The 27,684-nt window shown below is 44.9% G+C and overlaps 1 protein-coding gene across 7 annotated transcripts in view; it reads left to right on the top strand.

Moving 5' to 3' along the window:
• The window catches only part of parp10 (poly(ADP-ribose) polymerase family member 10), a 59,968-nt gene extending 33,213 nt beyond the window's left edge, over window positions 1-26,755 (top strand). For all 7 annotated transcript variants that reach the window (XM_068015740.1, XM_068015744.1, XM_068015742.1 and 4 more), the window contains 5 exons: window positions 893-1,037; window positions 3,446-4,516; window positions 17,566-17,702; window positions 18,738-18,906; window positions 23,416-26,755. In XM_068015740.1, coding sequence (XP_067871841.1) covers window positions 893-1,037; window positions 3,446-4,516; window positions 17,566-17,702; window positions 18,738-18,906; window positions 23,416-23,708 — 1,815 coding nt within the window. In that variant the 3' untranslated portion in view covers window positions 23,709-26,755. The remainder of the gene's footprint in view (window positions 1-892; window positions 1,038-3,445; window positions 4,517-17,565; window positions 17,703-18,737; window positions 18,907-23,415) is intronic.
• The last annotated feature ends 929 nt before the right edge of the window (window positions 26,756-27,684 follow it).

Genomic DNA, 27,684 nt, shown 5'->3' with positions numbered 1-27,684 from the left:
AAATTGTTCTCGGGATGTGGGTGACACTGTCAAAGCCATGTTTTTGACAAGTTGCCTTGAGGAATTAAGAACTAGCTATGGAGTGGAGTCTGACTGCAGGTTCCCTTACCCAAATGAACTAGTTTGGTTGCTAGTTCAGTACTGTAACCACTCGGTATACAATAGCTGAACTTTACATGTAGGCCAAGCTAGGTCCACCACCTTTATCAGCATGTTAGAGAGGCAGATACTGTCAGTTTATTCACACCTTAAAGGGGCTGTTTCATCACACAGCTCTTAAACTCAAACCTGAGGTAACTCTGTAGTCAGCCCTTGGCATCTGCACTGATCCACTCCCAGCCTGACATAGGACACAGATTCTTCAGCACATGTGACCATGCTGATAAAAGGTGTGGATTCTACCCCTTTCCCACAAGTTGGGTTTCTGCAGGCAGGACAGGGGCCAGAGTTTCTTTTTTAGTGAGTAAATGGCATAAATTTATACGACGTGTTGAAGGTTTTCTGAAGTACTGAGAGCCAGATTGCCATGGCCACCTGAACATAAGGGTCTGAATGTCCTCCGTGTTATTTACTGCCACGGGGTAGAGACAGCAGGAAGTACAGAAATGGGAAACGATTGATTGGTCTAACACACTACCTTTTTTTTGAGTGACCTAACACTGTTCTCTCCAGAGAATGAATTTCCTCTGAGTTTGTGAGCTCAGCCAGGAGCAGTGTTGCCTTTTAAGAACATATTCATACCTCAGTGAGGTTGAGTTTACCTGGAGCTCCACTGAAGCTCGGGGCAGTGGTCTGCATACTGGCAGCCACTGTACTTAGACTGGAAAGAGTCGCTCTGTTGCATCCCCTTCCTTTTGCTGTTGCTAATACTGACCTTACCTTTTCTAATCAGCATCCCCTGGAAATCCAAAACAATCAAGAAACACCGAATTTTGAAAGAGATGTTTCTGCCTGCACTGAACTCCAGCAGCAGCAGCAGCCGCAGCCAGCGCAGCCAGTGTGTACTACTGATCCAAATGGGAATATCCCAAATCTTGGTAAGTGCAAGATATCTTTGTTTATAATGCCTTTTTTCAACAGGTGCAACATGAATATTAAGCAATAAAACAGCAAAAGAATTGTGTTGCTTCTTGGCTGCTGAGCTCCTCTGACACTCTGCATCGTTAATGAGTTTGAGGAAAAATTGGCCAACATATTTGGAATTGCCTTTTCCTTCAACAGGCTGGCACTGAGCTGGTGTGGCAGTGCACGGCGGGCAGGTTGGCAGGGCAATGCTGCACGGTGGTACAAGTCGGCAGGGCTTCAATGCACAGTGTGCCCTCAAGAGGCAATAGCAATCAGTAGCCTGTTATGCATTCCAAGAAAAGAAAATTGAACAAGAATGCAAAATGGGCTGGCAACTGACAACTTTGCGCGAACCCGCCCACGGTGAACTAACAAATTAAGAACAACAAATTGGGAACAACAAAAGAAAATATGACAAAAGCAAATTATTATCGATGCTGGAAATCTGAAACGGAAAATGCTGGAAATACTCAGCAGGTCAGGCAGCATCTGTGGAGAGATAAACAGAGTTAACGCTTCAGGTCAATGACCTTTCATCTGAATTGGGAATGTTAGAAATCTAATAGGTTTTGATTAAGTGAAAGGTGAAGGGAGGGAAGAAAAACAGTGGGTGGCGCAGTGGTTAGCACCGCAGCCTCACAGCTCCAGCGACCCGGGTTCAATTTTGGGTACTGTCTGTGCGGAGTTTGCAAGTTCACCCTGTGACTGCGTGGGTTTTCTCCGGGTGCTCCGGTTTCCTCCCACAGCCAAAGACTTGCAGGTTGATAGGTAAATTGGCCATTATAAATTGCCCCAAGTATAGGTAGGGGAATTGTGGGGATGTGGTAGGAATATGGGATTAGTGTAGGCTTAGTATAAATGGGTGGTTGTTGGTCGGCACAGACTCGGTGGGCTGAAGGGCCTGTTTCAGTGCTGTATCTCTAAAATGAAAATAAAAAAATCAACAAAAGGGAAGGGAGGGTGCAGGGCAGGACAGGTTAAATGACAGAACGTTTCCTGGTATAAAGCCAAGTAAAGAAACAAAAGATAGGTCTTGGATGAAGTGTAAATGGCAGGAGAGTAGCCGTCTGAATACCAAGTAAAGGGATTAAGAAAGAAATGGTGGGGGAGGGCAAAACAAAAGAACAGCAAAAAAAAACACACAAAAAGGAAAAAATGTAACAGAGGTTATGATGTAAAATTGTTGAACTTAGTGTTGAGTCCAGAAGGCTATAAAGTGCCCAGTTGAAAGATGAGATGCTGTTCCACAAGCTTGTGTTGAGCTTCATTGGAACTCTGCAGCAGGTCAAGGACAGAAGGGTCAGAGTGGCAGCACGGTGGAAAATTGAAATGACAAGCGACAGCAAGCTCGGGGTCATGCTTGCAGACTGAGTGAAGGTGTCCCACAAAGCGGTCACCCAGTCTGCATTTAGTCTCCCCACTGTCGAGCAGACCAAATTGTAAGCAATGAATACAGTATACTAAATTGAAAGAAGTACAAATAAATCGCTGTTTCACTTGGAAGGCATATTTGGGGCCTTGGATGGTGGGAAGGGAGGAGATAAAAGGGTGTTGCATCTCCTGCACTTGCATGCAAAGGTGCCTTAGGAAAGGGGGGAGGTGTTGAGGGTGACTGAGGAGTGGACCAGGGTGTCACAGAGGGAATGGTCCCTTCAGAATGCTGAAAAAAGAGGCGAAGATGTATTTGGTGGTTGGCGGAAATGGAAGAGAATGAGCCATTGAATACAGAGGCTGGTGATGTGGAAGGTGAGGACAAGGGGAACCCTATCATGGTTCTGGGATGGAGGGGAAGGGATGAGAGCAGAAACTCGTGAAATATATCAGACACGGTTGAGGGCCCTGTCAACCATGGTAGGGGGAATCCATGGTTGAGGAAAAAGGAAGGCCCGTCAGAAGTGCTAATTTGGAAGGTTGCATTGTTCAAACAGATGAGATGGAGAAACTGTGAGAATGGCATCAAGTCCTTGGGGTGTGAGGAAATGTGATCCAGGTAGCTGTGGGAGTCCGTAGGATTATAGTAAAGACAAAATATGAAATGCAGGGAGAACTTTTTTTACTAAAAGGTCTGTAAATATGTTGCATGGGTGATGGAACAAGAAACCTTGACAAGTTTTCAGAAGGAACTAAACAGGTTCTTGTCAACAAATGGGGTCCATGGTTATTAGAGATTCACCAAGGGAACACTGGGCTAGATGGACTGAAAGAGGTCTTCTGTCTGATACTGTAAATTCTGTTACTCTGTTGGTGCTACTTGCTTAATGATCCTCTTTTGGCATGAGGCAACAGAGTGTAATTATGCAGAGATAGTGGCCTCTGATGTGGAGCAAAATTAGCACAAGCATGACTTCCTTACGCATTTTTCACGCTGACCTTTTTTCAGATGAGATCCGGAGTTTGCTTGCATCAATCCAAGAGCCTGAAGCTGCATCCTGTCAAAGAAGTAACAGCAAAGATGGGAGCCCCTCGACTTCCCAAAAAGTATCTGACGCCAGTGAATGTGCTTTGATTGAAGAAGATCTTTATACTGACCAACCATCTGGTGTGTGCTCTGGTGCTAGTAATGATGTAATGGAGGAGGACATTCTCACTGACGTTGACATCAAGAGGCAGCAGGAAATAAATGGAACCAATGATGAGGATGATGCAGGTGATTTGGACAGTGAGATGATGGCTGTAGCCAACAAAGATATGGATGATGCCCAGTTATGTCTTGCCCTCCAGTACTCCATGGACCAACAATCAAGAGAGGAGGAAGAGTTTCAGAAAGCCCTTCAGCTTTCAAAAGAAATGGCCACGAGCCAGCAGGAAAACAGTATGGAACTTGCCTTTCAGATGTGCAATGTTGAGACCTCTGAGGCCAGCCTTGAGGAAGCGATCAAAATGTCCATGGCAGAAGCAGCACAGAGCTCCAATTCTGCCCAGTTAACAATCCATGGCAATTTTGACATGGACATCGATCGATTAGTAGATGAATTGGAGAGCAAAATCCGGTCACATCTGCGTGAAGAAGTAATGAAGCATAAATGCTTCCAAAACTTGTCGAAAGATTACAAGAGTTATTTGGAATATCTTCAACGGAAGCATGCCGTCAAGATCACCATACAAGGAATTGAGCTCAAGGTTCACGGGTTTGCAGACTACATTGTGCACGCCAAGGAAAACATTACCCAACTCATGCATTGGGCTTTCCAAGGTGAAATGTCAAAGATTGAAGAAGCTGGGATAGCCAGATCTGTCCAGTGGGTGAGGCATTGTCGGAAGGGTGTCATGGTTCCTTATACATTGAAAGCATGTGCTTTCATAGAGAAAGCATTTCAGCAGAAGCAGAAGAGGATCGACGTGATGTTCGACCACAAGCCTTATACCATTGACTTTGAACGAATGGAAGAATACAATTTGGGAGCAGCAGAGTCCTTTCCAATTGACAGAAAGTCTCTTGACAGCCCAATTGGTAATTATATTTTCAATGTGTATTTTGTATGGATCTATATTAGGAATAGAATGCGAAAACATAATTTAACCAATTAGTCGTGCTCCTTGTGCAGCCCTGTTACAAACTCAGCCCTTCCCTTTTTTAATTCTTTCATTGGATGTGGGCGTCGCTGGCAAGGCCAGCATTTGTTGCCCATCCCTAATTGCCCTTGACAACTGAGTGGCTTGCCAGACCATTTCAGAAGGCAGTTAAGAGTCAACCACATTGCTGTGGGTCTGGAGTCACATGTAGATCAGACCAGGTAAGGACGGCAGATTTCCTTCCCTAAAGGATATTAGTGAACCAGATGGGTTTTTACGACAACCAATGATAGTTTCATGGCACCATTACTGAGATTAGCTTTCATAGAGTCATAGGTCATTCACAACACAGCTTTTCATTCCTGATTTTTCTTAATTAATTGAGTTTAAATTCCACCAGTACCGTGGTGGGATTTGAACTTGTGTCCTCAGGTCATTAGCCTGGGCCTCTAGATTACTAGTCCAGTGACGTTATCACTAGGTCACCGCCTCACCATGTCTGAAGGAAAACTCTGTATAAATAATCTTTGATCTCTAAAGATAATTGAACAAGGTGAGAATATTCGTCTAGGCTAGCCTACTCCCCACCATCCCAGTAGCAAAGGGACCATTGCTGGAGGAATATGGTGCATAGGTGGGGTTAGAGGTTAGAGTCATTTACAGCACAGAAGAAGGCCACTTCGCCCATCGAGTCCATGCCGGCTCTCTATGGAGCCATGCAGTCAGTCCCCTGGCTCGATCCCTGTAGCCCTGCAAGTCTATTTCTCTCAGGTGGCCATCCAACTTCTTCTTGAAGTCATTGATCGTCTCCGCTTCCACCACCCTTGTGGGCAGCGAGTTCCAGGTCTTACCACTCGCTGCATAAAAAAGTGCTTCCTGATATTCCCCCTGCATCTTTTGCCCAGAACTTTCAACCTGTGTCCCCTAGTCCTTGTACCATTTGTTAATGGGAACAGTTTTTCCTTATCTAACTTATCTAAGCCTTGTGCACCTCTATTTAATCTCCCCTCAATCTTCTTTGTTCTAAGGAGAACAAACACAGCTTTTACAACCTAACCTTGTAACTAAAATCCTCCATCCCTGGAACCATTCTGGTAAATCTCCTCTGTACCCTCTCAAGGACCCTCACATCCTTCCGAAAGTGTGGAGACCAGAATTGGATGCAGTATTCCTGTTGGGGCCTAACCAGAGCTTTGTAAAGAGTCAGCATAACCTCCCTGCTTTTGTACTCAATGCCTCTATTTATAAAGCCCAAGATCCCATATGCTTTACTAACCACTCTCTCAATATATCCTACCACCTTCAAAGATCAGTGCATAAGCACCCCCAGGACCCTTTGTTCCTGCACTCTCTTTAGAACTGTGCCATTATGTATATATTGCCTCTCCCTATCCCTTCTGCCAAAATGCATCACCTCGCATTTGTCAGTACTAAATTCCATCTGCCAGTTCTCCGCCCATTCTGCTAGTTTATCTATGTCCTGTTGCAAGCGGTTCATATCGTCCTCACTGTTTTCCTCACCTCCACCTTTGGTGTTGTCATCAAATTTTGAGATTCTACTTTGCATTCCAAGATCCAAATCATTTACATACAGCAAAAAAAGCAGTGGTCCCGGCACTGACCCTTGGAGAACACCACTGTCTATCATCCTCCAATCTGAAAAGCAACCATTTACTACGACTCTCAATTTTTTTACCCAAGTGGACACTGGCCCTCCTATTCCATGAGCCTCAATTTTGTTAACCAGCCTTTTATGTGGTTCCTTATCAAGTGCTTTCTTAAAATCCATATACACAACATCCACAGCGTTCCATTCATCAGCCTTCTCTGTCACTTCATCAAAGAGTTCAATTAGTTAAGTCAAGCATGATCTGCCTTTTACAAATCCATGCTGGCTATCCTTAATTAACTTGAACTTCTCCTGGTGTATGTTGATATTTTCCCTCATTATTGTTTCTAAAACCTTACCCACCACTGATATTAAAATAACTGGCCTGTAGTTGCTAGGACTGTCCTTCCACCCTTTCTTGAATAAGGGTGTCACATTTGCCACTCTCCAATGCTCTGGCACCTCCCCCATATCCACTGAAGATTGGAAGACTATGGAAAGCCCTTCTGCTATCTCCATCCCCACTTCCTTTCGCAACCTGGGATGCAAGCCATCTGGACCAGCTGACTTATCAACCCTAAGCACAGCCAGCCTTTTTAATACCTTCCCCCTCTCAATTTTTATGCTATCCGGTACCTCTACTCTCTTTGCTTCTCCCGATATTTTGTCAGCCTCCATTTCCTTAGTAAACACTGATCCAAAGTACTCATTAAGTAGTTTAGCCTTGCCCTGCGCCTCTAAGAATATATTACCCTCTTTGTCCCTAATAGGCCCCACTCCTCTTACTACTCACTTACTATTTACATGCTGGTGGATGATTTTTGGGTTCCCTCTATGTTGACTGCCATTCTATGTTCACATTCTCGCTTTGCCAGTCTTACTTTCCTCTTCACCTCCCCTCTCAACCTATTGTATGTGGCCTGGTTCTCACTTGATGAGTTCACCTCGCATGCATCATACACCCTCATTTTTTTGTTTCATCATCATCTCTATCTCCCTCGTCAACCATGGAGCCCTGTTCTTGGTTCCCCTATCTTTCATCCTTGTTGGAATGTTCATAGATTATACCTGGAGCATCTCTTCCTTAAAGGTAACCCATTGTTCTCATACAGCTCTTCCTGCCAGTCTTTGGTTCCATTCTACCCTGGCTAGATCCCTTCTCATCGTGTTGAAATTGGCCCTTTTCCAATCTAGACATTCTACCTTATTTTGTTCCTTGCTTTTCTGCATTACTGGTCTAAACCTTATGATACGATGATCACTCTTACCCAAATTCCCAGATCCAGCAGTGCCTCTTTTCTGGTTGGGCTGAGAACATACTGATAAAGGAAGTTCTCCTGAGCAGATTTGAGGAATTCCTGCCCCTCCTTACCCTTTACTCTAACATTATCCCAATCAACATTTGGGTAATTAAGCTTCCCCAATATCACCACTCTATAGTTCTTGTACATCTCTGTAATTTCCCTGCAGATTTGCTCCTCTATCGCCCTCCTACTATTTGGAGGCTGATAGAATGCACCTTGTAACGTGGTCATACCCTTTTTGCTCCTCAACTCTAATCAAATGTATTATTTCTAACCAAATGGTTGGTCTGTAAAAAGGCTTGTTGGGCCCACTGGCCTTTTCCTGTCTCTCAAAGGTCTTTATATCCATAGGTACTGTCGGGAACTTTACAGACTAATAATAATCTGAGCATTTTGAGACATGATGTATGCTGAGTGTAGTACACTGGATAGGAACAGGTGACTTTGGATGCAAAATTTCCTGAGCTCTCCGCAGGAATTTTTCTCATGTCATGTTGGCCTGATGTAAACTAATATATATTGATTGCTTGATTGCTATGACTAGTTACCACCATTTTATTGTACCATGTAACTACCAGGATGGTAGACAGTGAACTCGGTGAACCCTGTATTTTTTTGTCTAGCAGTTCTTGTATTCCTATGTTCCATCGAATATACAGCACAAAAGGGAACCATTTGACCCATCACACCTGTACCCATGTTAACTTCTTAATTGGAGCTATCTACTGTAATTGTATTTCCTTTTACAGTCTCTTTTCAAATACCTATCAATTCCCTCTGAAATTGTAATCTAGTCTCTGCCTCAAGACTCACATATTCCATGTTATCATAACCAATTTCTTTTTCCACAGAGGGTTATTACTTCCACTTGGCTCTTCTGGGCATAATCAGTAGTTTATGGCTTACAAGTTTGCAAATCTTCATAGAGAAGGCGGTGGCGTAGTGGTATTGTCACTGGACTCATAACTCAGAGACCCAGGGTATTGCTCTGGGGACATGGGTTCAAATCCCACCACAGCAGAAGGTGGAATTTGAATTCAATTAATAAATCTGGAATTAAAAGCTAGTCTAATGATGGCCATGAAACCATTGTCGATTGTTGTAAAAACCCATCTGGTTCACTAATGTCCTTTCAGGAAGGAAATCTGCTGTCCTTACCTGGTCTGGCCTACATGTGACTCCAGACCCACAGCAATGTGGTTAACTCTTACATGCCCTCTGAAATTGCCGAGCAAGCCACTCAGTTGTATCTAACTGCTACAAAGTCAATAAAAAGGAATGAAACCGGACAGACCACCCGGCATCGACCTCGGTTCGGAAACGACAACGGCAAACCCAGCCCTGTCGACCCTGGAAAGTCCTCCTTACTAACATCTGGGGGCTTGTGCTAAAGTTAGGAGAGCTGTCCCACAGACTAGTCAAGCAACAGCCTAACATAGTCATACTCATGGAATCATACCGACAGACAATGTCCCAGACACTGCCATCACCATCCCCGGGACCATGTCCTGTCCCACCGGCAGACAGACCCAGCAGAGGTGGTGGCACAGTGGTATACAGTAGGGAGGGAGTTGCCCCGGGAGTCCTCAACATTGACTCTCATGGCAAGTCTCATGGGCAATAAATGCTGGCCTGACCAGCGACACCCACATCCCATGAATGAATATAAAAGAAAATCATCAGTCGGCAGAAACAAGTGTTCAATATTCACACAATCCCTCAAATCCTTTCCAAATTTTGAAGGTTCCATTTGGCCCTCGAGCCAACTTTTGTTTCAATAAAAACATGCAAAAAAAATAGTCATAGAATCAATATTATGGCACAGAAGGAGGCCAATCGGCCCATCGAATCGAATTAGTCACATTACACCCCTCTATTCCCGTAGCCCTGCATGTTTATTTCCATCAAGTGCTCAGCCAGTTTCCTTTTGAAATCACTGATAATCTCCGCTTCCACCATCCTTGTGGGCTGCAAGTTCCAAGTCATTATCACTTAGTGCATAAAAAGTTCTTCCTCACCTGCATCTCTTGCCCAAAACCTTCAATCTGTGTCCCCTGGTTCTTGTACCATCAGCTAATGGGAACAACTTTTCTATGGCTATCTTATCTAAACCTGTCATAATCTTGTACATCTTTTTAATTCATTCATGGATGTGGGCGTCGCTGGCCAGGCCAGCATTTATTGCCCATCCTTAATTGCCCTTGAGAAGGTGGTGGTGAGCTGCCGTCTTGAACCGCTGCAGTCCATGTGGGGTAGGTGCATCCACAGTGCTGTTAGGAAGGGAGTTCCAGGATTTTGACCCAGCGACAGTGAAGGAACGGCGATATAGTTCCAAGTCAGGATGGTGTGTGACTTGGATGGGAACTTGCAGGTGGTGATGTTCCCATGCATCTGCTGCTCTTGTCCTTCTAGTTGGTAGAGGTCGCGGGTTTGGAAGGTGCTGTCTAAAGAGCCTTGGTGCATTGCTGCAGTGCATCTTGTAGATGGTACACACTGCTGCCACTGTGCGTCGGTGGTGGAGGGAGTGAATGTTTGTGAATGGCGTGCCAAACATGCGGGCTGCTTTGTCCTGGATGGTGTCGAGCTTCTGGAGTGTTGTTGGAGCTGCACCCATCCAGGCAAGTGGAGTGTATTCCATCACACTCCTGACTTGTGCCTTGTAGATGGTGGACAGGCTTTGGGGAGTCAGGAGGTGAGTTACCCGCCTCAGGATTCCTAGCCTCTGACCTGCTCTTGTAGCCACCGTCTTTATATGGCTACTCCAGTTCAGTTTCTGGTTAATGGTAGCCCCTAGGATGTTGATGATGGGGGATTCAGCAATGGTAATGCCATTGAATGTCAAGGGGAATTGGTTAGATTCTCTCTTGTTGGAGATGGTCATCGCCTGGCACTTGTGTGGCGCAAATGTTACTTGCCACTTATCAGCCCAAGCCTGGATATTGTCCAGGTCTTGCTGCATTTCTACACGGACTGCTTCAGTATTTGAGGAGTCGCGAATGGTGCTGAACATTGTACAATCATCAGCGAACATCCCCACTTCTGACCTTATGATTGAAGGAAGGTCATTGATGAAGCAACTGAAGATGGTTGGGCCTGGGACACTACCCTGAGGAACTCCTGCAATGAAGTCCTGGAGCTCAGATGATTGACCTCCAACAACCACAACCATCTTCCTTTGCGCTAGGTATGACTCCAGCCAGCAGAGGGTTTTCCCCCTGATTCCCATTGATTCCAGTTTTGCTAGGGCTCCTTGATGCCATACTCCGTCAAATGCTGCCTTGATGTCAAGGGCAGTCACTCTCACCACACCTCTTGAGTTCAGCTCTTTTGTCCATGTTTGAACCAAGGCTGTAATGAGGTCAGGAGCTGAGTGGCCCTGGCGGAACCCAAACTGAGCGTCAGTGAGCAGGTTATTGCTAAGCAGGTGCCGCTTGATGGCACTGTTGATGACACATTCCATCACTTTACTGATGATTGAGAGTAGACTGATGGGACAGTAATTGTCCGGGTTGGACTTGTCCTGCTTTTTGTGTACAGGACAGACCTGAGCAATTTTCCACATTGCCGGGTAGATGCCAGTGTTGTAGCTGCACTGGTACAGCTTGGCTAGGGGCGCGGCAAGTTCTGGAGCGCAGGTCTTCAGTACTATTGCCGGAATATTGTCAGGACCCATAGCCTTTGCAGTATAAAGTGCCTTCAGTTGTTTCTTGATATCACGCGGAGTGAATTGAATTGGCTGAAGACTGGCATTTGTGATGCTGGGGACTTCATGAGGAGGCCGAGATGGATCATCAACTCGGCACTTCTGGCTGAAGATTGTTGCAAATGCTTCAGCCTTACCTTTCGCACTGATGTGCTGGGCTCCCCCATCATTGAGGATGGGGATATTTGTGGAGCCACCTCCTCCAGTTAGTTGTTTAATTGTCCACCACCATTCACGACTGGATGTGGCAAAACTGCAGAGCTTAGATCTGATCCAAAATAAAAACAAGAAATGCTGGAATCACTCAGCAGGTCTGGCAGCATCTGTGGAAAGAGAAGCAGAGTTAACGTTTCGGGTCAGTGACCCTTCTTCGGAACTGACAAATATTAGAAATGTCACAGGTTATAAGCAAGTGAGGTGGGGGTGGGGCAAGAGATAACAAAGGAGAAGGTGTAGATTGGACAAGGCCACATAGCTGACCAAAAGGTCACGGAGTAAAGGCAAACAATATGTTCATGGTGTGTTGAAAGACAAAGCATTAGTACAGATAAGGTGTTATTGAACAGCAGCAAGTGCAAACATGAAAAAAAAGTGGGTAAGCAAACTGAACAAACTAAGATGAAATGAAATAAATGCAAAAAAAGATTGTAAAAAATGTAAAAAAAAAATAAAAAAAAAATAAAAAATAACTAAAAATGAAAGTAAAATGGGGGGCTGTCATGCTCTGAAATTATTAAACTCAATGTTCAGTCCGGCAGGCTGTAGTGTGCCTAATCGGTAGATGAGATGCTGTTCCTCGAGCTTGCATTGATGTTCACTGGAACACTGCAGCAATCCCAGGACAGAGATGTGAGCATGAGAGCAGGGGGGTGTGTTGAAATAGCAAGCAACCGGAAGCTCAGGATCTGATCCGTTGGTTATGGGATCGCTTAGCTCTGTCTTGGCATGCAAGTAGTCCTGGGTTGTAGCTTCACCTGGTTGACACCTCATTTTGAGGTATGCCTGGTGCTCCTGGCATGCCCTTCTGCACTCTTCATTGAACTAGGGTTGGTCTCCTGGCTTGATGGTAATGGTAGAGTGGGGGATATGCCGGGCCATGAGGTTACAGATTGTGGTTGAGTACAATTCAGCTGCTGCTGATGGCCCACAGCGCCTCATGGATGCCCAGTTTTGCATTGCTAGATCTGTTCGAAATCTATCCCATTTAGCATGGTGGTAGTGCCACACAACACGATGGACGGTATCTTCAATGTGAAGGCGGGACTTCGTCTCCACAAGGACTGTGCGGTGGTCACTCCTACCAATACAGTCATGGAAAGATGCATCTGCGGCAGGCAGATTGGTGAGGACGAGGTCAAGTATGTTTTTGCCTCGTGTTGGTTCCCCCACCACCTGCCGTAGACCCAGTCTAGCAGATATGTCCTTTAGTACTCAGCCAGCTCGGTCAGTAGTGGTGCTACCGAGCCACTCATGGTGATGGACATTGAAGTCCCCCACCCAGAGTACATTTTGTGCCCTTGCCACCCTCAGTGCTTCAACATGGAGGAGTATTGACTCATCAGCTGAGGGAGAGCGGTAGGTGGTAATCAGTAGGAGGTTACCTTGCCCATGTTTGACCTGATGCCATGAGACTTCATGGGGTCCAGAGTCGATGTTGAGGACTCCCAGGGCAACTCCCTCCCTACTGTAGACTACTGTCCCGCCACCTCTGGTAGGTCTGTCCTGCCGGTGGGACAGGACATACCCAGGGGTAGTGATTACAGTGTCTGGGACATTGTCTGTAAGGTATGATTCCGTGAGTATGACTATGTCAGGCTGTTGCTTGACTAGTCTGTGGGACAGCTCTCCCAACTTTGGCACAAGCCCGCAGATGTTAGTAAGGAGGACTTTGCAGGGTCGACAGGGCTGGGTTTGCCGTTGTCGTTTCCGGTGCCTAGGTCGATGACGGGTGGTCCGTCCGGTTTATTCCTTTTTATTGACTTTGTAGCGGTTAGGTACAACTGACTGGCTTGCTGGGCCATTTCAGAGGGCATGTAAGAGTCAACCACATTGCTGTGGGTCTGGAGTCACATGTAGGCCAGACCAGGTAAGGACAGCAGATTTCCTTCCCTAAAGGACATTAGTGAACCAGATGGTTTTTTTTTTACAACAATCGACAATGGTTTCTTGGCCATCATTAAACTAGCTTATAATTCCAGATTTATTAATTAAATTCAAATTCCATCTTCTGCTGAGGTGGGATTCGAACCCATGTTCCCAGATCAATACCTGGGTCTTTGGGTTACTGGTCCATTGATAATACCACTAGGCCACCGCCTCCCCTGTAAAATCTCTATCAAATCTCCCCTCAATCTCCTTTGCTCCAAAGAGAACAACCCCAGCTTCTGTTCTGGTAAATCTCCTCTGCACCCTCTCAAGGACCCTCACATCCTTCCTGAAGCGTGGAGACCAGAACTGGACGTAATACTCTAGTTGTGGCCTAACCAGAGCTTTATAAAGGTTCAGCATAACTTCCCTGCTTCTGTACACTATGCCTCTGTTTTGAAGCCCAAGATCCCATCTGCTTTGTTAATCACTCACTCAATATGTCCTGCCACCTTCTAAGATTGATGCAATTGCACCCCCAGGTCCCTCTGTTTCTGCACACTCTTTACAACTGTGCCATTAAGTCTGTATTGAATCTTCCTATCCCTGCTGCCAAAATGCATTGTTTTATTTGTTCATGGGATGTAGGCGTCGCTGGCCAGGCCAGCATTTATTGCTCATCCCTAATTGCCCATGAGAAGGTGGTGGTGAGCTGCCTTCTTGAACCGCTGCAGTCCATGTGAGGTCGGTACACCCACAGTGCTGTTAGGAAGGGAGTTCCAGGATTTTGACCCAGCGACGGGGAAGGAACGGCGATATAGTTCCAAATCAGGATGGTGTGTGGCTTGGAGGGGAACTTGGTTTTCCCATGCATCTTCTAGGTGGTAGAGGTTGCAGGTTTGGAAGTTGCTGTCTAAGGAGCCTTGGTGCATTGCTGCAGTGCATCTTGTCGATGGTACACACTGTTTGCCACGCTGTCAAGTTAGGTATCGTCAGCAAATTTTGAAATTATGCCCTGTATCCCAAGTTTAATGCCATTTATATATATTATCAAAAAAGCAGTGGTCCCAGCACTGACCCTTGGGGAACACCACTGTCCACCATCCTCCAGTCTGAAAAACAATTATTTACCACGACTTGCTAATTCCTGTCCTTAAGCCAATTTTTTTTATCCAATTGGACAGTGACCCTTCTATTCCAATAGCTAGGGCTTTCTGCATTACTGAAAGCACTCATTCCCACTGTTCTAGTCAATTGCTGTTTGCTAAAACAGTGTTTGAATAAAGCGCACTGCCCTAAAGTGCACAGGCCTGCAGAGAATGTCAGGATCTTCACAGCAGTGTTACACCCGAACTGAGAAAAGTGAAACTACACTGCTACATGCACACTGCCCACTAGATGGAGCCAGACTATTAATCTAAAAGGAGAGTTGCATTATTCAGTATCATTCCCAAACCTCAGGATGTCTCAAAGTGTTTCACAGCCAATGAAAGTCTAGTCACTGTTATAATGTAGGAAACATAGCAGCCAATTTGCACACAGCAAGCTCCCATAAACAGCAGTGAGGCGCAGAAAGAGGTCACCTCCTGTCTCCTCACTATCCCAGGCCCCAAACACGCCTTTCAGGTGAAGCAGTGATTTACTTGTACTTCTTTCAATGTAGTATACTGTATTCGCTGCTCACAGTGTGGTCTCCTCTACATTGGGGAGACCAAGCGCAGACTGTGTGACCGCTTTGCGGAACATCTCCGCTCAGTCCGCAAGCAGGACCCTGAGCTTCCGGTTGCTTGCTATTTCAACACACCCCCCTGCTCTCATGCCCACATCTCTGTCCTGGGATTGCTGCAGTGTTCCAGTGAACATCAATGCAAGCTCGAGGAACAGCATCTCATCTACCGATTAGGCACACTACAGCCTGCCGGACTGAACATTGAGTTCAATAATTTCAGAGCATGACAGCCCCCCATTTTACTTTCATTTTTAGTTACTTTTTATTTTTTATTTTCTTTTCCTTTTTAAAAAAATTTTTTTTTGTTTTATTTTATTTTATTATATCTTAGTTTGTTCCGTTTGCCTACTCACTCTTTTTATTCATGTTTGTACTAGCAGCTGTTCAGTTTGCAGTCCGTTAACACCCTATCTGTACTAATGCTTTGTCTTTCAACACACCATTAACATATTGTTTCCCTTTGCTCCACGACCTTCTGGTCAGCTATTCTGTGACCTTGTCCGATCTACACCTTCTCCTTTGTTATCTCTTGCCCCACCCCTGTTTTACTTTCTTATAACCTTTTACTTTTCCAATATTTGCCAGTTCTGAAGAAGGGTCACTGACCTGAAACGTTAACTCTGCTTCTCTCTCCACAGATGCTGCCAGACCTGCTGAGTATTTCCAGCATTTCTTGTTTTTATTACAGAAAGAGGTCACTTGGCCCATCGTGTCTGTGCTGGCCAAAAAACGATCCACCTATCCTTTAGTTTAGTTTAGAGATACAGCACTGAAACAGGCCCTTCGGCCCACCGAATCTGTGCCGACCATCAACCACCCATTTATACTAATACTACACTAATCCCATATTCCTACCACATCCTCACCTGTCCCTATATTTCCCTACCACCTACCTATACTAGGGGCAATTTACAATGGCCAATTAACCTATCAACCTGCAAGTCTTTTGGCATGTGGGAGGAAACCGGAGCAGCCGGAGGAAACCCATGCAGGCACAGGGAGAACTTGCAAACTCCACACAGGCAGTACCCAGCTTCCAGCATTTGGTCCATATCCCTGCAGATTACGGCACTTGAGGTGCATATCCAGACTCCTTTTGAATGAGTTGAGGGTTTCTGCCTCAACTGCCCTTTCAGGCAGTGAGTTCCAGACCATCACCACCTTCTGGGTGAAAATGTTTTTCCTCATCTCCCCTCTAATTTTTCTACCAATCACTTTAAATCTATCCCCCCTCCTCACTGACCTCTCTGCTAAGGTGAATAGACCCTTCACCTCCACTCTATCCAGGCCCCTCAAAATTTTATACATTTCAATCAGATCTCTCCTCAGCCTCCTCTGTTCCAAGGAGAACAACTCCAGCCTATCCAACCTTTCCTCATAGCTGCATTTTTCCAGTCCTGGCAACATCCTTGTAAATCTCCTCTGTTCCCTCTCTTATGCAATTACATCCTTTCTGTAATGAAGTGACCAGAACTGCACACAGTGCTCAAGTTGTGGCCTAACTAATGAGTGTTACAGTTCCAGCATAACCTCCCTGCTCTTATGTTCTATACCTTGGCTAATAAAGGAAAGGATTCCATATGCCTTCTTAACCACCTTATCAACATGTCCTGCTACCTTCAGGGATCTGTGGACATTCACTCCAAGGTCCCTCACTTCCTCTACATTTCTCAGTATTTTCCGATAAATTGTGTATTCCTTTGCCTTGTTTGACCTCCCCAAATGCATCACCTCACACTTCTCCAAATTGAATTCAATTTGCCACTTTTCTGCCCATCTGACCAGACCCTCAATATCTTCCTGCAGCCTACAGCTATCCTCCTCGCTATCTACCACATGGCCAATCTTTGTGTCGTTCGCAAACTTCTTGATCATGCCCCCTACATTTACGTCCAAATCGTTAACATATACCACAAAAAGCAGGGAACCCAGTACTGAGCCCTGCGGAGTGTCACTGGAAACAGCCCTCCAGTCACTAAAACAGCCGTCAACAATTACCTTTTGTTGCCTGCCACTGAGCTAATTTTGTATCCGCCTTGCTGCATTTCCCTGGATCCCATGGGATTTAATTTTTTTAACTAGTCTGCCGTGTGGGACCTTGTCAAAAGCCTTGCTAAAATCCATGTAGACCACATCAACTGAACTAGCCTAATCTATCTTCCTATGTTCTCAATGAACCTTCCTGCTAATGAAGTAGTTTTGAAGTGCAGCCACTGTGGAAATGCGGCAGTAAATTGACACACAGCAGTGTCCCACACACAGCAATGAGATGATGACAATTGAATCTGTTTCACTGATGCTGATTAAGGGATGAATATTGGCTAGGACACTAAGGAAAGCTCCCTTGCTCTTCTTCCAAATAATGGCATGGGACCACTATCTATAATGATCTGGTTTTGTATGTATTATCAGAATTTGCAGACAATGCAACAAACGTTAACTAAGAAGAGGTCTCTGAAGCATCTTTGGGTGGGGGTTGTGGGGCATTGTAAGGTTAGGTGTCACATGTCACACTCCTGTACACTTACTGATTGAGAGCCTGATCTCATTTTCCCAGATACGGATGCGTCATCTTTAGCCTCAGGACGGATCGAGCTAGTCCAGCTGAATGAAGCGACTGAGGAATATTCCAAAATGGTCCGACATTTTTATGACACCCTGAAAGACTTGCACAATAAAATCCGCATTATAAAGGTCAGAATGCAGCACTTTCAATTCGTACTTTTTGCCAAACTTGCTCACTTGTTGATAAAGATGATTGTGTTGGGGCAAACGCTCACTGGGTCAGGCAAGCTGTCTTTTCACTCCCAGGATATGGGCTTTAAACTGGCTCCAACCTATGCGGTGAAAGTTCACACCTTATGGTGATTCTGAAGCTGTCTCTACACAAAGAGTGGGGGCAGTTTAACCTGTTCCCAGAGGCTTTTTACCCACAAGACAAAAATATCCCAGATTCAGCAGCAACTACCTATAAATTCATCTCACTGAGAACTATAGCCACCACTGGCAGGAGGATGTAATTGCAGTGTGACAAGTTTACACTTGACAACTTTACGAGAGAGCGACTAATGTATAACACAATGCCAAAACATCTCGAAGTGCTTCATTCAAGAGAGTACTTTTCGAGTGCATGAAGCAGTGTTGTGTCGAGCAACATGGCGACCATTCTGGGTGTCCCACAGCAATGCAATGAGATGATTGAATTAAGCTATATATCTTTGGTGGTTCGAGTGAACACCCCGTGATATTGGTAGCCTGGGATCTAGAGTAGGATAATGATATTTAGCTGTTAATGTGTCCTGGGCCTTTTATTCCAGTCACTCCTTCAAACAATGATTACAATTGGTTCGAAGTTGTGGAGGTCATTCACAAGCAAGTGCAACTGCTTGTAAATTTGAGGCTCCTGATCAGTGATTGGCTTTCTTTGCTTTAGGATTGTTTTTTTTCCATCTATAACTAGTTGTGAAGAATGCTTGCAGGTAGCTTTTCCATAGCACGGTGAATCAGAAATTTGGCATTTTCTAACCATAAATATGTTATGCCTCATAATGTGGAATATATTACCGGGGGATATTGGTTTATGGCAAAATGTGTAAATCAAATTGTGTTTTAATTGAATGGTACTCTGGGATTGAATAGTGCCACCCAAGTATTTTTTTGGAAACTGAAGCTTTCTCTAGTTGAAAGATAGACTGGGGTTAACGTGTTCATCCCCGACTGCTGCTACAGGTGGAGAAGGTGAATAACCCACTGCTGTACCAACAATACATGCTGAAGAAGGCCAACATGGTGGCCACGCAGAGCAATGTCGAACGAGTCCTCTACCATGGGACAACTGAGGAGAGCGCCAAAGAGATCTATGTGCACGGTTTCAACAGGAGCTTCTGTGGGAAGAATGGTAAGAATTGGTAAACCTGTTCGCAGGCTGACTACATGTGTAGTTAACACTCAGAAGAGGCTCCAGGGTGATAACACTCAATGAAATCTGATTACTCCCTTAGCTTGTTCCCTGTCACCTAATCTTTCTAATCGATATTATACAGAGAGTATGTGGACAGGATAGGTTATCATGCAGATAAATAGTGTACCAGCATGTCCTGTGTGGCCTCTTGAGCCATGGAAGCTGTCAGTTTGTTCTTATGAACCCAAGTGGTTCGCTGACATCTTTCGCAGAGGGAACCCGCCACCACTTTACCCTCTAATTCTTCTTTGGAGTCTGTGGGTGATTTATTTAAGTGCGCGGCCCCTTTAAATGTTTTTGTGTCGCCGCGCACTCCTGGTAATTTAAAAGGGCTGACTTGTGCGTGACCATTACCAGGATTTAGGGTTGTGGTGCAGCCATGCAGTTTACAGAGAACATTGCTGCCACTCCCACTTGGACTGGCCTACACTCTGTTGAGTCAGGGCAACTAGGGTTGGGCAATCTCTGTGGTCTTACTAGCATTGCCATCCCATGAACAGATCATGAGAACAGCCTGTTCCACCATTCAATTAGATCAAGGCTACTTTCTCTACCTCAACTCCATTTACTAGCCTTAACTCCATACCCCTTGACACTGTTACCTAATGAAAATCTATCAATCTTGTCTTGAAAATTTCAAGTAAGCCAACATCCACAATCTTTTGGGGTGGGGTCGCGTTCTAGATTTCCACTTTTTATGAAAAAGCAGTTCCTGATTTTCCTTCTGAATGGCCTGTCTCTAATTTGAAGATTACACCCCCTTGTTTCAGATCCCCTAACAGAGGAAATGGTTTCTCTGTATCTACTGAATCCCGTAATCATTTTAGAAACTCCAACTAGATTTACCCTCAACCTTCTAAACCCAAGTGAGTGCAAGCCGGGTTTGTGCAACCTGACCTTATAATTTAACCCTTTAAGTCCTGGTATTATTTTGCTGAACCTGTAAGGAGCTCTCTCCAAGGCCAGTTTCTCCTAACTGAATGGTCAGAGAAAATTACTAATTAATTACTAATCCCTGCTCCTGAGAGAGGAATATTGAAGAACGGACTGAAAAATATCTGTCAAACTATCTGATTCGTGCCCAGGAGAAGTCGGTTTCAGCATCCCAAATAAATTTTAATCTGATCGGGGCGGGGCGACCACACTCGGTTTCCTCTTGTTTCTTCTGTCATATCACTCCAAGAGCCTTTTGTACCGTCAGCTGGAGTGATAATGTTTCCAATGGCAACTCACCATTGCGGCTTTGACTTACCGGCAATATCAGCTGAAACAATAGAGTTCCACTTCTGCAACATTTATATTCATCTTCTGATTCCTGGGGGACCATCCACAGGCCCCAGTGATGGATGTCTCTTCATGTGGAGGAAGTCTAGTTACCAACAACAGCTGGTTCAATATTGCTTTAGGAATAATTTCAACTATTTGATTTCACACCTCAATGCTTTGCTGTCATATCAACGATCATCTAAGTCATATCTACACCTCAATATGGTCGTTGACTGCATCAACATCTATGTAGCTTAGTTACCAAGTGTCCATCTGCTTCCATGTTTTAGCTGCCCTCCGGATCCAAACCCGTCACTTTGATGACCCCTTTTCTCTCCCTTTCTCCTCTTATCTCTTTATCCTTCTGCCATCATGGCTTTTTTCTGCACCTTTGGGTAATCTACCTTCACAAACCCCTATTCTTCAATACTCATCATCTTTCCTACTCTCCTGCTGGCCTTCCAGGCTTGACTCCCTTGTAATTGATCCTACAGCTTTCCTCTGTGCCTCTTGTGACATCCTCAGAAGGGCCCATTGAGGCACTTGTCACTGTCTCCTGACAAGCAGCAACTCCAACTGCCCCACTCTATTCTCTACCCTCCACTTCCCAGCCTGCATGCCTTCCTAACCACCTTATCTACCTGTGCTGCTGCCTTCAGTGGTCTATGGACAAGTACACCAAGGTCCCTCTGACCCTCTGTACTTCCTAGGGACCTACCATCCGTTATATATTCCCTTGCCTTGTTAGTCCTCCCAAAATGCATCACCTCACACTTCTCAGGATTAAATTCTATTTGCCACTGCTCCATCCATCTTACCATCTCATCTGTATCGTCCTGTAATCTAAGTCTTTCTTCCTCACTATTTACGACACCACCAATTTTCGTGTCATCTGCGAACTTACTGATCATACCTCCTATATTCATGTCTAAATCATTAATGTACACTACAAACAGCAAGGGCCCCAGCACCGATCCCTGTGGTTCACCACTGGTCACAGGCTTCCAATCGCAAAAACAGCCCTTGACCATTACCCTCTGCCTCCTGCCACTAAGCCAGTTTTGGATCCAATTTGCCAAATTGCCCTGGATCCCATGGGCTCTTACCTTCTTGAGTCTAAGGGATGCAGATTTCAATGTCTTTGGCGGACAATTAATATAACCTCCAACAACAGATCTGTCTGGATCACATAAAGCATTATCAAGTCCTGCTCTTCATTCAGGAAGGCAAAGGTAACACCCAACTTCTCTTCACCACAAACCCTCTTCTTAAACCACCCTCCCTTCCAACAATAAATGCAAGGAACTCATGGACATTTTTGTTGTAAGGATTGAAACCATCTGATCTGCTGCTTCCCTTCCTTCCCCTCGCCCACTGGGCCCTACTTGATTTAAGGTTCCTCCCTGCCCTAGCCCTGAACTCTTTCTGTAGTTTCTCTCCTATCTCCTCTCATGCCCTCTCTGAGCTCACCTTGTCCATGAGACCCACCTCCTGCTCCCTTGATCCTAGTTCCACTATATTGCTGATCACCCAGATCCCCTCCTGGTCCCCATGTTAGCTGATATGTTAACAGTTCACTCTCCTGAGGTTCTGTTCCTCTTCCCTTCAAATCAGCTGTCATTACCCCGCTCCTCAAAAAAAAAAAACCCTTGATCCCTCTGTCCTTGCAAGCTACCACGCATCTCCAACCCCACTTTCCTCTCCAAAGTCTTAGAACATGTTTTCACCTCCTAAATCTGTTCCCATCTTTCCCAGAATTCCATGTTTGAATCCCTCCAGTCAGGTTCCCAGCCCTGCCACAGTACTGAAACATCTCTTATCAAAGTCACAAATGACATCCTATGTGACTGTGACAACGGTAAACTTTCCCTCCTCGTCCTTCTCGACTTGTCTGCAGTCTTTGACATGGTTGACCACATCATCTTCCTCCAATACCTCTCCACTGTCATCCAGCTGGGTGGGTCTGCTCTCACCAGGTTCCATTCTTATCTATCTAATCACAGCCAGAGAATCACCTGCAATGGCTTCTCTTCCTATTCCCGCACTGTTATCTCTGATGTCCCCCGAGGATCTATCCTCGGTCTCCTGCTATTTCTTATCTACATGCTGACCCTCGACGACATCATCCGAAAGGACAGCGTTAGTTTCCACGTGTACACTGACGACAGCCCACCTACCTCACCACCACCTCTCTTGACTCCTCCATTGTTGCAAATTTATCAGGCTGCTTATCTGACATCCAGTACTGGGTGAGCAGAAATTTTCCCCAATTTAATATTGGAAAGACTCAAACCATTGTTTTAAGTCCCTGCTACAAACTCCATTCCCTAACTACTGACTCCCATTCCTCTCCCTGGCAATAGTCTGAGGTTGAACCAGACTGTTTGCAACCTTGGTGTCATATTTGACCCTGAGATGAGCTTCCGACCACATATCTGTGCCATCACTAAGTCTGCCTATTTCCACCTCCGTAACATTGCCCGACTCTGCCTTGTCTCCAATCACCTGCTGAAACCCTCATCCATGCCTTTGTTATCTCTAGACTGGATTATTTCCACGCACTCCTGGCTGATCTCCTTAGTTGTAGCCTCCGTAAACTTGAGGTCTTTCAAAACTCTGCTGCCTAACTCACACCAGGTCATGTGCCCCCATCTCCCCTGCTTGCTGACCTAAGCAGCACTTTGATTTTAAAATTCTCACCCTTGTTTTCAAATCCCTCCATGGCCTCACCCTCCCTATCTCTGTAATCTCCTTCAACCTTCTCTGCACTCCTCTAATTCTGGCCTCATGAGCATCCCTGATTTTAATCACTCCACCATTGACAGCTGTGCCTTCAACTGCCTGGATCTGACGTTCTGGAATTCCTCCCTAAATCTCTCCTCCTCTCTTCCTCATGCCTCCTTTACGATGCTCTTTAAAACCTACCTCTGTGACTAAGCTTATGGTCATCCGTCCTAATCGCTCTTTATGTGTGTTAAATTTTGTTAATCTCTCCTGTGAAGTGCCTTGGGACATTGTCATACATTACTGGCGCTATATAAATGTGAGTTATTGTTGTGTTAGACTGGACCATTTTTGAACTGTAGCCCAGCAAGAATTGGTGCCTTTGGGAGGGGAGGGGAGAAACTTGGTGGGGAGGTAAATGAAAAGACTAATGTGTTTGATGTGGTTGTCTTTCAGCAACTGTCTACGGGCAAGGTGTTTATTTTGCGGTAAATGCTACCCTGTCGGCACAGGATCAGTATTCCCCACCCAACGCCAGCAAACATAAATTTGTGTTTGTGGCAAATGTCCTGACTGGAACCTACACGACTGGGAAGTACGAGATGAAGACCCCACCACTGAGAGAGAACAGTGAGATGCCACTCAGATATGACTCACTTGTTGACAACTGCAACGACCCTAAAATATTTGTCATCTTCAATGACACCCAGGCGTACCCTCAGTACCTCATCACCTGCCAGAGGAACTGATACTGCTAATCTTTATCCAGGGGAGGTTTGGGACAGTGCGCTGCACCTTGGGTTGGTGAATCAGGCAGTGGATGTGCTTGTGCGTCTAGCAAGCTCATTCTCTTTTTAATTCACCCCCCAGCCCTAGCTCGCATGAAGCATCCTCTCTGGATCACAAGATTCTTCACCCTTTAGGAACATAAACTGAAAAGTCATTCCAGTTGCCGGGTAAAGTAGTACTTGACTTATTTTCTGCAGTCAAATGCATTCTGAGTGAGCTGCCGTATTGCCATGTTTCTGTTCATGTTTGGAGATGAAATTATATTGTGTTAATGCTGTGTATTTCATTAAAAAAGCGCACAGAATTTTAGAATTAAGGTTTGGGGAACAATCGTTTTTTTGGGAGGGGTGCTGTTTTCCCTCTGGCACAACTTTCATCTCCAGAGGGTGTTAGATTGCAGTTAGACCCTCTGCTATTTCCTCTCTGACTTCCTTCAGCATTCTAAGATGTATCAAATACTTAGTTTTATCAAATTGTCCTCCCACTTTTTAAAACAATCGTATGGGACCCTATACAATTCATTGGTTAGGCTGTAGTTAGAATATTGTGTCAAGTTTGGCGCACTTTATTTTAAGGAACAGGGCAAGACCGCGGAAGCAGGAGCATATCCCCTCAGTGAATCCAGAGGTGGGGATTTAACAAGGAGGCCAAAACAGGGTTTTTTTTTCCCCCATCAAAAATGATTAAGAAGAGATCTGATCAGGATGTTTATGTGGTAAGAATTAATAGGAACATAGGAACAGGAAGAGGCCGTTCAGCCCCTTAACTATGTTTCTATAACCCTTAATAACCTTGCCCAACAAAAATCTATCAGACTTAGTTCTGAAATTTTCAATTGAGCTCCACTGCCCCCTCCACCCCCCACCAGCTTCAACAGCTTTTTTGTGGGAGAAAGTTCCAGATTTCCACTACCCTTTGTGTGAAGAAGTGCTTCCCGACATCATCCCTGAATGGCCTGGCTCGAATCTTAAGGTTCTGTCCCCTTGTTCTGGACTCGCTCACCAGAGGAAGTAGTTTCTCAATATTTACCTTTAATCATCTTAAACACATCGGTTAGATCACCCTTTAATCTCTATACCAAAAGAATACAAACTTAGTCTATTCAATCTTTCTCATAGTTAAACCCTTTTTACCCCAGTATTATTCTAGCCAGTATATCCTTCCTGAGATGCAGTGCCCAGAACTGAACTGTTACTCCGGATGGAGTGTAACCAGAGCCTTATACAATTGTAGCATTACTTCCAACCCTTTGTATCCCTCCCCCCTTGAGAAAAAGACCATTAGCCTTTTCAAAAGCAGGGACAGTAGCATTGTGGTAATTTTACTGGGCTACTAATCCAGAGGCCCAGACTAATGCTCCAGAGATGAGAATTCAAATCCCACCACAGCAGTTAGAGGGGAACTTAAATTCAATTAATTAATAAATCTGGAATAAAAGGCCATTTTCGTTGATGATAATGAAACTGGTGGATTGTCATAAAAATCCATCTGGTTCAGTCATGAGGTTCCAGGGAGGAAATCTGCTACCCTTATCTGGTCTGGCCTACATGTGAATCCAGAGCCACAGCAATGTGGTTGACTTTTAACTGCCCTCTGAAATGCCCTAGCAAGCCAATCAGTTGTATCAAACTGCTACAGAAAAAGCACTGTGGGTGTACCTACACCACATGGACTACAGCGGTTCAAGAAGGCGGCTCACTACCACCTTCTCGAGGGCAATGAGGGATGGGCAATAAATGCTGGCCTTGCCAGTGATGCTCACATCCTGAGAATGAATTGAAAAAAACAGTCTGCTATCGCTTCTGTACTTGAACTTAAATTTTGCCTCCCTGTGTAATGTTGAATGGTTTAAGCTGCCTCATGACCAAACTGTGACTCTTTCCAGCAGGAGCTGAATAACCTTTTTATCTAAAGCTGAGATGTCAGTGGTTTTCAAGCCATGAACTGTTGGAGTCTCCCTGTGCAGTATCTGCATTTCCTTGGCTACATGGCCTGTTCTTCATTCATTGAAGCTAAACTAACTTCTGATTTGATTTATTACAAATAAATTCCAAAAGGAATTGTGAATGCTTTGTTGGATATTTGAGTTTGTTTTTGTTTTCGCGCCTGGATCGTGCTATCTGGACTGAGGAGTGAGATGCTCCTGTTCTGGTGTAAAAAGGCTGCTAAGGATTACTTGCGAGGCAGGTGGCACTAGGAGAGATTCGCCTTCCAGTCACTCAAGCTGGTGAGTTCTTGAGTGCGGCCTCAGGGGTGAGAGGCACAGGGGTTGCCTCCTGTAACTCCCAGCAAGTGACTGTGAGGTGATCCTGGGCCATGGGAGAGGTCAGCTGCCAGGGGTGAGGTGAGAGGGGTTGGTGTGGGTGGTGAGCTGGGTGGGTGACCTCTGATGCTGTAAGTGAACAAATGTCAAAGGGAGAAATGCCTTTGAACAAACTGCAGAGTCTACTCCAGGAGCCCCGAACCACATGAACCAGGACATTTTCAATTTCTGCCTGTGCTGAGTTAGCCATTGATTGGTCAGTGCTACTAGGGGTTAGGAAGTGAAAAATGGGTGGGGTTACTCCCGTGTCTGATCCAGTGACCCTGTGCTACCCACCCTCCAGTGACCACTGCCAGAAGTGTCTGAGGACAGGAAGCAGGCTAGACTGTCATAGTCGAATAGGCTACAATTACTCACTATTGTGGCTCACATTTGAAATCATCAAATCATACAGCACAGAGGAGACTATTCAGCCCATTGTACATTGTCAATTCTTTGAAAGACCTATTCAATTAGTGCTGCCCCCGGCCTTTCCCCATAGCCCACTAAATTTTTCCTTTTTAAGTATTTATCCAAATCTCTTTTGAAATTTGCTACTGAATCTGCTTCCACTGTCCTTTCAGACAGCACATTCTAGAGTGCAAAAAAATGTCTCCTCATTATCTCTCCAGTTCTATATCATATCAAATAATATGCTGGAAAGGATTAACCCCTTCAGAAAGGAAGATTGAAGAATTAATTTAAAAAACAATATGTATAAATAAATAAATGAACAAACAAATAAACCTGCAGATGAGTTTTGTGTACCTCATAAGATAGATATCTCCTGACTTTGATCAGAAGTTTGTCTTTGGCCTGTTTGATCCTGTGTTTCTAGTCCCACTTTTATGATGTACCTGGACGTTGAATATTTTCTGTACCTTTGTAAGATCCCTTCTCAGCTCTCTCCTTTCAAGGCTGAACAGTCTAAGTATCTCTGGTTCTTCCTCAGTGGTCAGTCTGTGGCTCACCTCCTTCCTGGCGCCAGGACTCAAATACATTCCGTGCCTCTCAGTGTCCAAAACTGACCAGAGCATCACACAGTTACTCAGCCATCCTGTGACATGTGCAATGCTGATTTACTGAGATAATGAAGTAGTGTTCAGTTTGCTTCTTCACAAGGATGAAACCTGGTAAGTGCCAAGTTCTACAATGCTGGGATCTCTTTCAGTCGCACCGTTTGCTAGTTTGACACCATTCCTGCACTGTATATGTCACCCACCTTTTACCTTCCAATGTGCAGTTAACCGCATTGAATTTCATCTTGCCTATTTGCAGTTTTGTTGATCCTTGACTGCCATTTGAAGCAAAACTGTTTGTGGAATCTTCCCAAGACCATTGTACAGGTTGAATTTCAGATTCTGGCCATTTATTTTTACTAGGTTTTCAGCTCACATGATGCTGAAACAAGCCTTAATGTTACAGCAATAAAGATACTTAAAAGTCACAATAGCCTTTACAGCTGGGTTAGAGAGGAGATTACAGCCAGTTTGCCTTTTTACTACATGAACCTTTGTCCCTGTTGCTACTTTCATGATTCGGTATTCTGGATTTATCTTTTCTATATCATCGGACTTGATACAAATACCTGAACTGGATTGTAGGAACAGGAGTCGGCCATTCAGCCCTTCAAA

Source organism: Heterodontus francisci, chromosome 2 (genome assembly GCF_036365525.1).
Source record: "Heterodontus francisci isolate sHetFra1 chromosome 2, sHetFra1.hap1, whole genome shotgun sequence".
In the NCBI taxonomy this organism is placed as follows: domain Eukaryota; kingdom Metazoa; phylum Chordata; class Chondrichthyes; order Heterodontiformes; family Heterodontidae; genus Heterodontus; species Heterodontus francisci.
This window is presented reverse-complemented; position numbering and strand designations above follow the sequence as displayed.